Below are 17,849 nucleotides of genomic sequence, written 5' to 3' on the forward strand. Positions count from 1 at the left end.
CCCTCATACTTACTCTTCATGGGATTCAACAACTTCCCATCTACTCCATATAGTCTTAACACTTTCAACATTCCTTGTCTATCCACCCTGTCATATGCTTTCTCCAAATCCATGAAGGCCACATACAACTTCTTTCCTTTCTCTAGAAACTTTTGCACTAAAGATTTAAGAATGAATATCTGATCTACACAATCTCATCCCTTCCTAAAACCTCCCTGTTTTCCAACTAATTCCTCTGTTATTTTCCTAACTCTGTCAATAAGTATCCTACCATATACTTTTCGTATTACACTAAGAAGACAAATGTCCCAATGATTACCACACACTTCTTTTTCATCTTTTCCTTTGTACAGTCAATGACAAAAGTTCGCTCGCCTCCCCTGCCACTCTACTGTATCATCTCTGAGATTCAGACTCGTGAATGCGAAGCAATGGACACAGGTGCATAGTATCGCAAACAGATGGCGTGGTGGGATGTGGGGTTGGGAGAGAGGTGAAGGAGTATGAAGGGCGAGGGGCCATACGGATTAAAGGTATGGGAACCAAAAGTAGTCAGATAAGACAACGAAATTTAAAAGATGAAAATCATATGAAGTATATATTTTACTGAAACTACACTGCTGGGGGAATGGTGGTGGGTTACTGGATAATATGGAGCGAGTTAACTATTGTGTACTGTATCTTCCTAGTGAATCTCATCGGTCCTTCTTCTGTCTTCTTGCTTGTGCAGCTCTCTTACTCTCCCTCATTCTGTATCGCCAGCACTCTCACGCTTTCATACTCATTCTACTCCCACTCTCTCTCTCTCTCTCTCTCTCTCTCTCTATATATATATATATATATATATATACAGTGTATATATATATATATATATATATATATATATATATATATATATATATATATATATATATATATATATATATATATATATATATATATATACAGTGTATATATATATATATATATATATATATATATATATATATATATATATATATATACAGTGTATATATATATATATATATATATATATATATATATACTTCATATGATTTTCATCTTTTACGTTTCATTGTCTTACCTGACTACTTTTGGTTCGCATGCCTTTAATCCGTATGGTCCCCCACCCTTCATCCTCCTTCAACTCTCTCCCAACCCCACATCCCACCAGGCCATCTGTTTGCTATGCACCTGTGTCCATTGGTTCACATTCACGAGTCTGAATCTCAGAGATGATAGAGCGGCAGGGGAGGCAAGCGAACTTTTGCCGTTGACTGTACAGGGGAATAATTATACCTGATTTCCAATCCTCCGGGACACCACCTTCCTGTCACTAATCAAATTCGCGACATTTCCCTTTTGTGAGAAGCCACGAACTATTAGTGGAAAACTCACTGTATCGCTCAAGTAACCGTTTCTCTCTCCACTTCGGTGGTATACTTTTCAAAACATTCGTCACTGTTTCAAAAGTGACCGATCTAATGCATGTCACTAAGTGCTCTACTGAGCGATACTATTGATTCTTTATTGTTCGCCCCTGCTTGCCTCGACCGTTAGCCACGCCTTCTTCCGGTGGCCTATGCGTTCTACCACACGCATCGTTTGAATTCAGTCAAGTGTTTGCTGTGACGGAGAGAGGACCTGTGCTGCAGTGTGAGAGGTCAGCTAGTACCCAAACTCCACTTACAGTTCTCCAAGCTCTCACCTTAGTTCTCCAGCTTTGAGTGATACACCGCATTCATCGACCAGTATTTCATTTTTGTATTTTCCTAGGTTTAAGAGTTTAGTTAAGTGAGCTGTTTCCTTACATGCTGGCCGGCTGCTCCGCATGTTGTGTTCTTTTCTAGGCGTAAGAATTTAGCTCTTGTGTGAGTGAGTGAGTGCGATCTCATTAATTTGATTTTGAAATGTAACGTCAAATTTATTTTGTAATCAATAAATTTAACAGTTTTTTTCTTGAGCTTAATGTAATGTAAACTCTTGTTTCATTTCTCTGCAATTAAGTCTATTTCTCATAGCTCCTAGCTTGCATAAACGTTTGCCATTCACAACTGGTACTTAGGCCAGTCTTGTTGTATTAATCTTAAAATCCGTTGTGCCTCCTAGGAGTTAAGCATCAGCAAGAACCTGATATTATTATTAGTATTAGTTATTTATTGTCAGGGGTGAAGTAACTTTCTCCAGAGGCTAACAGTACTAATAATCAGCATTTGTGAGTAATTAGTCTCTGCGGTGTACTGTTGAGAAAGTTTATAAATTCTCGTTCTTAGAGAATCGTGTGAAGCAAGTCAGCGTAAAGTAATCGTTGCTTGATTTAGCAAAACAATCATTGTCCCTGCTCTTCAATATTATTGAATATTATTATCAATTAAACAATATAAGCCTTTATTTTTAAAAAACCCCGTGACAATTGGCGACCTCATTCCAGGATATTAACTCCTAGCTTTAAAGCTATTCACGAGATAGTGCTCACTCGTTCATATTTAGGTATTTATCATTAAAGTTTATAGGCACAAGTTTACTGGTGTTTACCGTTAATTTAGCAAGTGAATTTTTGCTTTATTAATCCACTGAGTAATTAACACTATTTAGTACTTTATTCTTGGTAACGCCAGATGATTTTATTTGCTCCTGGGTAGCCGCTGTACCCATTGCGTTAATTATTGAGTCTTCCCAGTCATTTGCATTTTTGCTTTATTCTTTTCCAGTTAACTAGATAAGACTGGTCACCACTAGCTTGTGTCTGTACTCTTTACTTGTATTTATTAGCATTCGTTTGCGAAGCAGCAATCAGTACTGAGTCGCTAGTTATTTAGATTGAGTTAGTGACATGGCTACCACCATATTTTTACAGGAAGCCAAAGATATGGGTCTTACAGACCCAACTGAAATTAAAGAATACATACTCTCACGGCATAATATGGACCAGCAGCACGAGAATGATGCCCGTGAAGAGCATAAGATTCAGCGCGAATACGAGCGAGAACAGCGTGAGGAACGCGAAAAGGAGTGCGAATACGAGCGAGAACAGCGCGAACTCGACTTAGAACACGAGTGAGAACAATGTGAGGAACGAGAGAGAGAACGAGAACACGAACGTGCCGAGCGAGAAGCACGCGAAAAACACGAATATGAAATGCTGAAGCTCAAGCGAGATTCCTTGGCTTCAGATACATCTGGTGCAGTTGGTCAAAGCTCCACGAGCGTTCTTCCTACACATGTTATGGCGACCCCACACATCAAGCTTCCCCCATACAAAGATGGCGAGCGAATCGAGCCATACATAGCTCGATTTGAAGACATGGCTCAACTTTACCAGCTCGATGATGCAGCTAAGCGGCTTCAGTTTCTTAGCCTGTTTGAGGGCCCTGCCCTCGATATTCTCCACAGAATTCGTGGAGACAATCTCACGTATGAAGTGATGAAAGCTGCACTCATTAAGGCATATGGTCTCACAGTAGACGACGCCAAAGTTCAGTTCATGCGAGCTCGTCTCCAAGACAAGGAGACAGCTGTTCAGTTCCTCGACCGTCTCACTGCTTACCTAGGTGAGTGGATGGAGAAAGATGAAACTCCTTCCACGTGTGAGGGGATAATTGACCTTATTCTGCGTACACAGCTAGAGAGGTCGTGGCCTGCTGAGCTCATAGCACAGCTTAAGATCTGCCAGGTGAAAGATGCCAGCCAAATGGTAGAAAAGGCTGACGCCTTCTTTACTGCATACGGGTATCAAACTCGTAAGCAAAACACTGGAACAGCAGAAAAGATACTGCCAAGTCTGGGAAGCCGTCTCAGACTGAACCCCAGCAACAAGGCCGTTCTCACAGTAATGGCCAAGGTCCAAGCAAACAGCAGAGGGACCATGGGCAAAATACACAGCAGCCTGCTTGGAAGTGGTACAACAAGCACCCCAACCAGCAGCAGTTCCCCAAGCAGCAGCAGCAATACAAGGACAAGCCACGTAACCCTCAGTCAGGTCAATTAGTGTATCGGAGGCAGGAGGCAAATGCAGCCTTCATTCCACAACAAGCACACGGTGGTGCCATCTCTACCAGTACAGGTACTTCCCAACAGTTCACGAGTCCCCCTCCGACCATGAACTCTCCTCCACAGGTAGTCAATGCTCCACCTCAGATGGTGAGTACGACTCCTCAGACACCTAGTTCTCAGGGTGCTATGTTTGCTGCATCGGTTGTTCCACAGTCTCATGAATGACTGGCTGCTACCTCCTCAGACCCTTCCACCAGCAACACTGCCTTTCTTGTTCAGCCAGGGTCTGTGGGAGGTGTTTCTGTAAATGTTCTGAGGGACAATGGTTCCTCAGGTTGCTCTGTTAAGCAGAGTTTAGTTCGGCCTGATGAGTATACAGGTCGACAGATCCAAGTTAGACCTATTGATGGATCAGTGAGATTGTTCCCTGAGGCACGTATCCAGGTGGCATCTCCATTTTATACTGGTATGACACTTGCAGCTGTCATGCCAGAACCTCTATTTGACCTCATAGTAGGAAATATTTATGGTGTCAAAAATAGTTGCGCCGTAGATGTTGCTACTCAGACTTTGGCTGCTGCGGTAGCACGAGCCATGGCCAAGGCTCCAAATCGCGTCACTCCGTTGACCGTCGCAACGCCGCAAGATCTGATTCATAGTCAAGATGTTGTCCAAGAGCAACAGACTGACTCGACACTTGCCTCAGTGCGCAAGGAGCTGGAGGGTAAAGTGATCAAGTATTCACGGGGAGGACAAGCCAGGTTCCTTCGTAAGCGAGGACGGCTGTACCATGAGTCACAGACACCCCAGGGTGAGGTTCGACTGCAGTTTGTCGTTCCTGCAAAGTATTGCCGAGCAGTGTTTGAATTAGGTCATTGTTCAGCGATGGGAGGTCACATGGGTCAAAAGAAGACCTCTGACCGCATCCATGCTGACTTTTTCTGGCCAGGAATGGGACGGGAAATAACGAGGCTCGTACGTTCCTCTGATGTGTGTCAGCGTACCACTGACCGGGGACGTGTCCGTCCTGCGCCATTGAAACCAATGCCCATAATCTCTGAACCATTCGAGAGAGTAGCAGTTGACATAGTTGGGCCAATCTTCCCTAGGGCTAGTGATGGATCAAAGTATGTCCTCACTATTGTTGATTTCAGCACACGGTGGCCTGAAGCCGTGGCCCTTAAGAATATAGAGGCCGTCACTGTTGCTGAAGCATTAATTGAAGTGTTCTGTCGTGTAGGTATCCCTAAGGAGGTCTTAAGCAACCGGGGTTCGCAGTTCACTTCAGCAATGATGAACGAAGCGTTCAGGTTGCTGTCCATCCGAGGTTTACGGACTACGCCGTATCATCCCATGTGTAACGGGTTGTGTGAGAGGTTCAGTGGAACTCTCAAGAAGATGTTGAGGCGCATGACCGCCAAACAGCCAAAGGAATGGCCGCGGTTCATTGCTCCTCTTCTGTTTGCTTATCGAGAAGCCCCACAGCATTCATTGAAATTCTCACCCTTTGAACTGGTGTATGGAAGGTTGGTCCGGGGCCCACTTCAAGTCCTTCGTGAGTTATGGGACGATGAAGAACCCGACCCTGAAGTCAAGACCACCTACACCTACGTCCTTGATTTGGCTGACCGCCTCCAGTCGACGTGCGAGTTAGCTAAGGAAGAACTGATCAAGGTGCGTGAAGTTCAAAAAGCTTATTACGATAAGAAGGCAAAGCTTCAGAAGTTTAGTCCAGGCGATAAATGCGTGGTATTACTCCCCACTGCCCAGAACAAGTTGTTGGCGCAGTGGAAGGGTCCATTTGTTGTAGTAGAGCGCATTTCAGACCTCAGCTACATAATTCAGATGGGGAATCTTCGTAAAAGGTTCCATATTAACATGCTGAAGGCTTATCATGAGTCAGACCCCGAGGAGACTGGCCTACGAGTAGCTGATGATAGTGACCAGCCACTGGAAGAAACTGGGGCAGCCGCGGTGATCCCAGCTGATGACCATGATGACGAGCCCTTAACCGCTCAGTCCCGTCAGGAAGAGACTGTCGGAGATGTTTTACTTAACCCTGACTTAGCAATAGGAGACCAAAATGCCTTAAGGTCACTGCTCTGTCAGTATGCTGATGTCTTCTCAGACCAACCTAGACTTGCAAAGGTTGCGTGTCATAAAATTGAGTTGACCAGCAATGCTCCTATAAAGGTTAAGCCATATCCGATTCCCATGCGACTACAGGATGCAGTAGATAAGGAAATTGCTGACATGGAGGCTGCAGGCATTATCGAAAAGTCCTCATCTCCTTACTGTAGTCCGATGGTAGTAGTTCGCAAGAAAGATGGTGGAGTCAGGATTTGTGGCGACTATAGAAGGCTCAATGCAATCACCAAAGTAGATGCTGAGCCGATGGGTGACCACATTGCCATCTTCTCCAAGCTGGCAGGGTCACGATATTTTACGAAGCTCGATTTGGCGAAGGGATTCTTCCAGATTCCCCTTCAACCTGAGAGCCGTCAGTTCACTGCCTTTGCTACTCCTAGGGGGTTGTACCAGTATAAAGTCCTCCCATTTGGACTTACCAATTCCCCAGCAGTATTCAATCGTGCCATGAGACAAGTGCTCCATGGTATTGTAGGAGTAGAGATGTTCGTTGACGATGTCCTCGTTCATTCCGCCACATTGGAGGAGCACCTCAGACTCTTGGAAATTGTCTTCAGTAGACTCCAGAGTTTCAACATGACTGTGAAGCCTAGCAAATGTCAGATTGCTCACAGTGAGGTGGAGTTCCTTGGACATATTGTTGGCAACAATCACTGCCGGTGTCAGGGTGACAAGATCATGAAGGTCAGAGAAGCCCCGAGACCCGTGACCAAGAAACAGGTTAGGGCATTCCTTGGCCTAGTGGGATACTATAGGAGTTTTATCCCCAACTTTGCTCTCATTGCCCAACTGTTGTATGAGGTGCTACGGAAATATGCTCCAAACACCATTGAATGGGGAGAAGCGCGAGAGATCCTTTATCACTCTTAAGAACATGTTGTGCAAGGAGCCTATCTTGCAGTTGCTTGATTCCAGCAAACCTTTCATACTGCGCACTGATGCTTCACAAGATGGAGTAGGTGCCGTATTGATGCAGGAATCGGAAGGTGGAATCTTCCCAGTGGCATACCACAGCCGTAGGCTAAAACCCGCCGAGAGAAATTACAGTACTGTTGAGAAGGAACTCTTGGCTGTGGTTGATGGTGTTAAAAAATATTATTATTATCTATTTGGGGCACCATTTACTCTGGAAACTGATCATATGCCACTCACTAGTCTTAGCACGACCAAGATGGCTAATGCAAGATTGACACGCTGGACACTGTATTTACAGCAGTTTAACCTTGTTGTGAGATACATCAAGGGAAGTGATAACGTAGGTGCAGACCTGATGTCTCGCCTGCTAACTGCTGACTAACATGGGCAATTGTTGTATGCTGGGTTCCGTAAGATAGGCGTCCTCAGAGATTTGAGTAATCCAAGGACCAGCCTGGTTCCCAGTTAAAAGTGTAGACCAGACGTCTCACTCATTGGCCCTACAGGACAGTATATCCAGGGCCTGTACATACATGTATACCATAAGTTAAGGGGGAAGTTTGAGAACCCTGCAGAGACAGTCCAAGGCTGTGTACGAATAACCTTGTGGAACGTCTCGAGCTGTGGGCGTCTCTGAGGATTCCCGGAGAATGCACATTACCCACATGAGTGCTCACACCCATGGTGGGTGTTAAAACGTGACCTGCCCGAGATTGCGTAGCGATTTTTAGCTTCCTGTATTAGTTGTAAGTGTAGAGTTAGGTTAACCAGTAAACTGCCCGTTCTAAGCAATTTGTGAATTCAAGAACTGGCACGTTTCCTGGTTAATAATGTTAGGTTAACTAGTAAACTGCCCGTTCTAGAGATTTGAGTAATTCAAGAACTGGCACATTTCCTAGTTAATAAGCGTTAACCAGTAAGCTATAAGGGTTCTAAGCAATTTGTGAATTCAAGAATTACGTTTCCTGGTTAATAATGACATAAGTACTGATTGCTAGACAGAGAGAGAGAGAGAGAAATAACAGTTTTGATGCTCCACCTTAATTCCTTTCGCAGGTGTAGCTGGTGGGTGCAGCATTGCTGTGCAGATCAGCTGGTCGTTCCTGTCGCATGCTGCCACCCCTTCTCTTCTGCCTCGTCGTCATTATTTACTATAAATTTGTATTATGTGATATTACACGTAGGCACAGTTACACCACAACTGTCACACCTACACCGTGTATTACATACACTACGCTACATAACAATTAGTTTTTAATGTAAATGTAGCAAACTTTCGCTCAGTTTGACCTGAGTACAGGATTTTCACCATCGTCACGGAGTTTTTCCCTCAAGCTTGTTTCTATTAACGTAAATACGAGGCTTTTTCGCTCACTGGCGACTGCGACTTTCTCCTGTAGCAGGATAGCACACACACCACAGTGAGAATCTTGTGTGACTGAGTTAGGATGTGTACATATATATATCCACAAATTTTTTCCCATAAGGAAAAAATTTAATTTTGTAGGGGCGTAATGTCACGAATCAAATTCGCGACATTTCCCTTTTGTGAGAAGCCACGAACTATTAGTGGAAAACTCACTGTATCGCTCAAGTAACCGTTTCTCTCTCCACTTCGGTGGTATACTTTTCAAAACATTCGTCACTGTTTCAAAAGTGACCGATCTAATGCATGTCACTAAGTGCTCTACTGAGCGATACTATTGATTCTTTATTGTTCGCCCCTGCTTGCCTCAACCGTTAGCCACGCCTTCTTCTGGTGGCCTATGCGTTCTACCACACGCATCGTTTGAATTCAGTCAAGTGTTTGCTGTGACGGAGAGAGGACCTGTGCTGCAGTGTGAGAGGTCAGCTAGTACCCAAACTCCACTTACAGTTCTCCAAGCTCCCACCTTAGTTCTCCAGCTTTGAGTGATACACCGCATTCATCAACCAGTATTTCATTTTTGTATTTTCCTAGGTTTAAGAGTTTAGTTAAGTGAGCTGTTTCCTTACATGCTGGCCGGCTGCGCCGCATGTTGTGTTCTTTTCTAGGCGTAAGAATTTAGCTCTCGTGTGAGTGAGTGAGTGCGATCTCATTAATTTGATTTTGAAATGTAACGTCGAATTTATTTTGTAATCAATAAATTTAACAGTTCTTTTTTTTTTAGCTTAATGTAATGTAAACTCTTGTTTCATTTCTCCGCAATTAAGCCTATTTCTCCTAGCTCCTAGCTTGCATAAACGTTTGCCATTCATAACTGGTACTTAGGCCAGTCTTGTTGTATTAAGCTTAAAATCCGTTGTGCCTCCTAGGAGTTAAGCATCAGCAAGAACCTGATATTATTATTAGTATTAGTTATTTATTGTCAGGGGTGAAGTAACTTTCTCCAGAGGCTAACAGTACTAGTAATCAGCATTTGTGAGTAATTAGTCTCTGCGGTGTACTGTTGAGAAAGTTTATAAATTCTTGTTCTTAGAGAATCGTGCGAAGCAAGTCAGCGTAAAGTAATCGTTGCTTGATTTAGCAAGACAATCATTGTCCTTGCTCTTCAATATTATTGAATATTATTATCAATTAAATAAGCCTTTATTTAAAAAAAAAAACCGTGACACTTCCTCCCAGGCCAATCTGCACATCTTCCACATCCATTCTAATACTATCTCTTCCCCATGCTTCAGCATTTCACCACACAGTCTGTCAATTCCTGGGGCTTTCCCCATTTTAACTTTCTTCATTGCTTCCTCAACTTCCATCCTATTGATTTCTTCCTCTCTTCCCACATTACTCCTTCTCCCAGCCATTCCCCAGCCACTTATACTTGCATTACTTTGATTCTCTATGTTTAACAACCCCTCAAAATGTTCTCTCCATCTGCTCACTTTTTCTCCCTTCTCCACTAGTAATCTACCACTTTTATCTTTCACTCCCCAACTAACTTCTTTGGCACCCTGTCTGACTCTCTTTACCTCTTTCTAGAATATTTTCTTACTGAACATTACATCCACTTTACACTCAAATTTCTTCAAAATTCCTTATCCACTCTCTTACTAATCTTTTTACTTCTCTCTTCCTCTTTACATATAACTCTCTCATCTGTCTCCCAACTTCTTCCACACCCATTTTTCATCCACTCACTATATGCTTTCTTATATTGTGCCACAGCCTTTCTCACCTCTTCATTCCACCATGCTGTTCCCTGCACCCCCTTTCATCTTCTCTTCAACCCCCACACCACCTCCCATGCTGCACAGATTTCTTCTGTGAATATCACGCACACACCTTCCACGTCCCCATCTGATCAAATCCATATTTACCCAATCACTCCTCCACTTCCCTCTTAAATTCTTCCTTTTCTCCCTCCTCTTGTAACTTTGCCACCCTCCTTGTATGCACTACTTCCTCCTGTCCTTCCCTTCTTCTATTTCTTCATTTCATTTGGACTTTGATTCTGAAGTGGTGGTCAGAAAGTCCACTCCCCCAACCTGTATATACTCTTGCGTCCATTTAACACCTTCTCATCCTTTCATCCACACACACATAATCATTGCCTTCCATTCATTCAGTTCACCACCAACCCTTCTCATCACTCCCCACATATACCTATGGATCATTCCGTGCCTGAAGAGTGTATTGGCTATCACCAACCCCCTCCCGGCACAAATGTCCACTAAAGCACTGCCATTCTCATCCATTTCTGCAAGCACACCCCACTGACCAACTACTCCCTCCACCTTCACATTTCCTTCTTTTTCATTCATATCTCCAATCAAAAACAAAAGAATGAAGGAGAGAAAAGAGGATGGAAGAAATGAAGGATGGAGGAGAGGAAAGGGCAGACACCCGAGAGCAGCACTACATCAAGTGCATGGCGAGTGCCCCCACCTACCACTGATTATCACCCGTGGTTAATAATGTCCTGGCTCAGTAGATCGTATGACATGCTGCATTAGGTGTGGCCTGCCACAAGTACCAACAGTAGCTAAAGGGGCACTTCAGACCTAAGCACTCAAGTATTTTTTTTTTTTTTTCCCTACGACCCACTTTTTAAACATTTTCCATTAACCCCTTCTGTACCGAATTTCTGAAATGTGTACCCTTGTACTCAAAATGAAATATCGGCAGCGGAACTGAATATGATCATACTCACGATCATTACAGGGACCTATTGGGTTTCCTCTTCCTCGGTTTGGGTGCTCTATGATCCCAAGTGTGATGACATGGAAATTCTGTCACTGATGCTCCACTCCACTACCATATGCCCCTGCCATGGGGCATAGTTTTATGTGAATGACTCAGATATGTTGTATAGGTCATTGTACCCTATCGTTTTGTTTCGTTTTTAAAGGCTCCAACATACTTGCATGCGTTGGCCTTGGTCACCTAATGGCGGCTCTCCGTGCTGCACGATCCATTGCAGCCTCCTTGTTCAGTCCTTTAACCCTGAGGTCACACTTAATGACATCGTCCTGTGTCGTTCTCGGTCTACCCCTCATAACCCCACCCCCAATATCAACACTTCTCACCTTCTTCACCCAATTACCATCCCCCATCCTCTCCACATGTCCAAACCATCTCAATCTACCTCTCCTCATCACAACACCAATACACTCCAGTCCCATCCTACCTCTCAACTCTTCCATCGTGAACCCAGCCCCCCAAGACCTTGGACGCTGGGACGCACTACACACCCACCTAATCATTGTCATTTCTGTACGTCTGAGCCAGCGAATATCCTCCTCCTTTACTGCCCAGGTCTCACTACCATACAGCATTACACTCCTAACACATGCTGCATACAAAGACCCCTTGGCACATAGGGAGAGTCCTCTCAGTATCAGGAGAGGCAAGAGCTCCCTGAACTTCTTCCAACCACTTCTCACCCTAGCTACAGAGCTAGCTCCAGCCCCACCTCCAGCACACAACATGTCTCCCAAATAAAAAAACTCCTCCACACACTCAAGAGATTCACCAGCAAGATCAATTCTTTCACGTCTGACAGTCTCCACCTGCTCTCCCAGACACGCAGTACACAAAATCAGCATTATCTCGCAGTCTACCTCCGATACCAGTACATCTCTCATGCACTCATTTATCACAAACACCGCACAAGATGGAGTTACTTCCCACGCCCTTGTAGCAAACAGCACATGGCCACTCTTCCTCGTCTTTGACAGTACCGTCACCAACCCTGGATATCATCACTTTTGTTTTATCTGCATTTACCCTTAAGCCCTTGTGCCCCATACCATCTCTCCACTTCCTAAACCCATATAGGGTGGTCACAAACAAATCGCCTCCACGTCGCCCTGTCCCCCGCCATTTCACTGTCCTGCTCCCAACTCAAACCCCCTCTCTCATATACCTCTCCACTCCATCCCTCCATCTCATCCTCAGCCTCCCCCTCCCTCTCCCCCCCTCCACCTCACTCACATACACTCTTCTCGACAGTTTCTCACCCTCCATCCTCTCTACGTGGCCAAACCACTTCAGTGGGTTCCTCCTAATGCTTCCTATCACATCCCCATCCACACCACAATGCTCCTTTATATCCTCATTTGTCAGCCTGTCTCTCCATGTGACTCCACAGGCTCCTCTTAAATAACTCATTTAGACTGCTCTTACTCTTGACTTGTGTCCTTGCAACAACGTCCAAGCTTCACTTCCATACGTTAGAGTTGGTATCACAATACTGTCATGTAGTAACTTTTTCACTTCCATGCTCACTTCCCCGTTTCTTATTACTGCTTTCAAGGAACCAGCAACCTTTGTTCCCTTGTACCCTTTCAAGCACTTCACCCTCCAAACTTCAATCTTTACTCATCACACTACCCAAGTACTTGAATGTACTCACATTTTCCATTTCCTCACCATCCAACCTCACTGTACATTCACTGACTTCACCTCTCTCAAAGACCATCACTTTACTCTTCCCTGCATTCACCTTTAGATTCCGTTTCTTACACACTCTCCCAAACGCATCCACCATGTCTTGCAGCTCCCCTTCGTCTTCACTCAACAACACAGTATCATCTGCAAACAACAGTACAGGGAGTTTCCAAATACTACCCTCTCTCACCAGGGCCACTCCAACATCCACTGCCCTACCTTGTACCTCATTTATTACCCCATCTATGTACAGATTGAACAACCACGGAGACATGATACATCCCTGTTTCAACCCAAGCTTCAAAGAGAAAAATTCACTTAGTTCACCATCCACACGCACTGCAGACTTATGGCCGTATTGTTAAACATCCCCGTCATCCGAACGGGTTGTTCGTCACCCAAACCGTACCGTTAAAATATTTTGAGCCGCGAGAGAATCCTTCGCACCGCGCCGGAAGGGGAAGGGAGGCCGAAAACGAAGGGACCGCACAGGGCACCTCTTCCCCAACCCCTTCGACTGTTTACCAGCTTGCGTGTACATCACCTTAGTACTTTTCATCACATTTTTTGATAAGGTAGGTACATTTCCATGACCTAACGTTAGTTTTTAGCTGTTTCTTAACGGCGTCTACCTTTGTGGATCATTAGATAGGTTCCTTGTAGTAGGTGTTTATTCATATGTAGTACAGTGAGTGATGTGTTTTGTAGCTGTGTATGACATTTGCTTGTCCAAAGGTTACTGTGTTAGAGCAAATCCTTTACGCTGATCAGAAAGTAGATATGACACATAAATACATATTCTGGTATCACATAAAACCTCTAACACAAGACACCCTGTAGTAATTATAAGTGGAGGCGAAAATATACCTCACAATGGGAGCCACTTTCCTGTGTTTATTCATTATATAACATAACACCGTGCATAACAAGCATTCACAATAGAATAGATAATATGTTAGAATGCTGGTGTTTATCTATCAGTGCTACTTTAGGATGCAGGCTACTGCAGTGTTAGGTTAGGTTGGGTTAGAGTACATTGGTTTAGGTTAGGTTAGGTTAGGCTAGAGTAGACCGCACTTCAAAGTGGCACCTACCTATCTACCTACAGTATTTTGCATCTAATTATGGTGGAGAAAACCATGGTTAAAAAAAAAAAAAAATGAAACTATGGTTTAAAGGAATCTAGGGCAGGATGGAAAAAAACATGATATAAAGCAACAAAAATGAGCAAAAATAACCATGGTTTAAACCAATCCAGCTTGCATGTAATCTGTAAAGTTGCACAAGCTACAATTCACCCTTTATTAGTGCAATATTATTTCCTCGTCCATTGTGCTGTGATTTGTGTTTCTTTTTGTTTATAAAGGCCCCAACATGCTTGCATGCGTAAGCCTAGTTTTACCTGATGGCGGCTCTCTACGCTGCATGATCTTAGTGCAATTGTTTGATTCAGTCCCCTTTCCCTAAGGCCCCTTGCAGTGACCTGATATTAGGTCAAACTTCCCTCTACCCCTCCCAGCCCTTCCTCCAGCATCCACATTCCTCACCCTCCCGCACCCGACTGTCCTCTCCCACCTTCTCCACATGTTCATACCACCTCAACCTACCCCTACTCATCACTGTCAATATATTCCAGTCCCATCCTCCCCCTTTATTCTTCCGTTGTAACTTCTTCCACTGGCCTTGCTCTCAGAGACGCACTGCACATCCATGTGATCATTTGCTTCTCCATGCACTTAAGACTATTCTCATCCTCTTTATTAACTGCCCAAGTCTCACTGCCATACAAAATTACATTCCTAGCACACGCTGCATACAAGGAACCCTTGCCATGGAAGGAGAGCCCCCGCGTAGTTGAGAGAGGGAGCAACTCCTTAAACTTTCTCCATACACTTCTCACTCTAGCTACAATAACCCCTCCCCCAGCAAAAGCATATCACCCAAATAACAGATCTTTACACATGCAAGGGACTCCCCTGCAAGAACAATTAATTCTCTCTTGACTGGCAGTCTCCCTGTGTGCTCCTAGGCACACCCCACACTTGAAGCCAGCATTGTTTTCAGGGAGCTTGTCATTTATACTACAACATCTCCAATGGACCCACTTATCACAGACATTACACTGGATGGAACCATCTCTAACACCCTTATGACAGATCAGACAGGGCCATTAACCTTTTTTCCTGACATGTATTTGGAATTATTTTTAGTTACTTTACTAGACAAATTAAAGTCAGCATTTTGTGTTTCCTTCATGTCCAATACTTTATGAATTTACTTGGAAGATGGCACAACTGTATTGTATCAGTTATTACAGATATCTGAGAACATGGCATACCACGATATTTTAGACGATTGGGATGAAGAGAATGAGCTCGATGCTGAGGCAGATGCCCTGAGATATGCTGAACGTCGCCGTCGTCGAATTGTTACAGGTACAGGAAAAATGTGGGGTTTAACTTACTTCCTTTTCATATAATTCATTATACTGTATTATAGAAATAAAAGATTGTAGAAATAAAAAAAATAAAACAATACTGTAGAAGTTAATTGCCAAACACACCTTTGCAGATCGCATGAATCCCTTCACGGCAATGAGTGACAATGAGTTTGTTGATCGTTTCAGACTCAGGAAAGAGTCTGTATATGATCTCCTTGAAGAAATTAGACATCAACTACCTGCTGCTAATGATTTAAGAGGTAACATTTTTCCCAATTCAATATAAAAAGGCTAGTATTAAATTTGGTACCGTATACAGTATGTACATAATAAAACCAATGTAAATCCTACTTCACTGCTAATCAAAAAATGCTTCAATTTTGTTTCTGTGTACATCAGTAGGTTTCAAACACTATAATTTTGTATCTTAACAGGATGTCCTGTTCCACCACACCTCCAGCTTCTGATTGGAATACGATGCATGGCAACTGGAGGTCACCAAGTGACAATAGGCGACTGCCATGATGTGTCGCAAACAACAGTCAGTCAGTGCCTGAAGACTGTGTCCAGAGCCATTGCAAGTAGAAGCCAGCATTATATACTACCTCCTGCTGGCAATGACCTGCATCAAACTATTCAGCAGTTTTATAACATTGCAGAAATGCCAGGTGTTGTAGGGGCAATAGACTGCACACACATTGAAATACAAAGACCATCAGTTAAAAACTCAGAGTTGTTCCGGTGCAGGAAAGGTTTCTTTTCATTAAATGTACAAGCTGTGTGTGGCCCGGACCTACGATTTCACAATGTCATTTCACGTTGGCCTGGGAGTGTGCATGACAGTAGGATTTTTGGAAATAGTAGGCTTTGTGCTGAATTGGAAGCAAATTTAAATCCTCGATATCACTTACTTGGTGACAGTGGATATCCCTTGAAAACCTATCTACTGACCCCAGTGTCTTCTCCAAGCAGTGCACAAAAGGAAGCATATAACCTAAGTCATGCCAAAACCAGAAATACAATTGAACGGGCATTTGGTGTTTTGAAGAGGAGATTTGCATACTTAGGAAAGAAAGTTAGAACAGACCTAGAAACCACTAAAGCTATCATTGTTGCTTCCATGGTACTTCATAATGTAGCAATTTTAACTAAACTGGTTTTGCCTGACGATGGAGAATTAGGAGACATCAATCACCATGTCCTTCCTAATGAGGTGCCAGTACAGGTACGTGGTAATTTACAAGGGAGATTAAAACGACAACAAATAATTAGGGATAACTTTTAACATATCATGGTACCATGTCATGTTGTAGCCACTTACTGCCGTCTAAGTAAGTCCCCAACTTACAAACAGGTGACATTCCAAGAGGTTGTTCTAAGGGTACCTTAACCATAACTTGAAAAAGAGAATCCTTGTTTACAGCACTTTGTATCCTGAAAAAGAGAGTTCTTGTTTACAGCACTTTGTATCCCTAGAAAGAGAGTTCTTGTTTACAGCACTTTGTATCTCTGAATGTTTGTAACTTGAATGTTCTTAAGTCAAATGCATTAGAGGTCTTTAGAGTACATTATTTGACTTAAAATTGTCACAGGAATCATATAGTAGGTCCTCATTATAAGTTGGTCTTTTAGTGTTGTTTTTGTCTGTTGAGATGTTAGTAATTGCCTAAAAGCTGCCAGTTTGATTTACAGTGCTATCTCTTAAGGTAATTTAAAAGTTTCTTACACTTAAATTGCATGGAGAAGTCATTTTCTTTTTTTTACTCTGCTTATAATGTGTGTCTGTAAAGTTGGTAGAAAAATAAGTTCATTTCATCAGTGGTTATTAAAATAAAAAATAGAAAACAGTAATATATTTATTTGTCCCCATGGTAATATACAGGATCTGATGCAGCAGCATCTTATAAACCACTCAAAGTAACTGTAACTATGGTAAGAACTTAGAAGAGCTCATTAAGTTGTAAAAAATAGTGAAATCAAAAGGAAAAAATAAATGTACGTTAAATGTGGTAAGTGGGTGTTATGTGGAATTTAACTTGATTTTATGGAATCAGACATGAATTTACAGAATTCTACTTTGATTATATAGAGATTTCCCCTTGGGAAAAAAAAAAAAAAAAAAAAACTTCCCTTATAACAAGATTCCTCTATATCAAATGTCTGTTAGCATAATCATGAGTTTACTGTACACATTTGCAATTACCCTTTTCTTTGGTGAGCTTTATTTTAGCTATTTCTCTTAGAATTTCAGCTTCCTCAACCCTAATCTCCATGTCTTTTATCTGTAATTCTAGCAGATATTTCCTGCGTTCCAACAACTGCAATTGCAGTTCCTCCTTTTTTTTCATGACAGACACGTCATTAAAATCGTCACTATCAAATAGTGACCTTCTGCTTGTCTTCTTCCTCTTTCTGTCTGAAGAGGAAGGAACAGATGCTGTAACTGGTCTCTTTTGTGTGGTTGGACCTGGAGTTCCACCTATG

General features: G+C 43.0%; 1 protein-coding gene across 1 annotated transcript; it reads left to right on the plus strand.

The window, feature by feature from the left end:
* The first annotated feature begins 15,254 nt into the window (after window positions 1-15,254).
* LOC145410748 (uncharacterized) lies at window positions 15,255-16,696 on the plus strand. The gene is made up of 5 exons (XM_080280851.1): window positions 15,255-15,360; window positions 15,497-15,625; window positions 15,800-16,106; window positions 16,338-16,590; window positions 16,679-16,696. Exons 1-5 carry the CDS (start codon window positions 15,255-15,257, stop codon window positions 16,694-16,696), a joined length of 813 nt encoding a protein of 270 aa, XP_080136977.1.
* Window positions 16,697-17,849: the final 1,153 nt, after the last annotated feature.

This window comes from Coenobita brevimanus, chromosome 86 (assembly GCF_032717465.1).
Source record: "Coenobita brevimanus isolate Jiangsu-jjx chromosome 86, ASM3271746v2, whole genome shotgun sequence".
NCBI classification, from domain to species: Eukaryota; Metazoa; Arthropoda; class Malacostraca; order Decapoda; family Coenobitidae; genus Coenobita; species Coenobita brevimanus.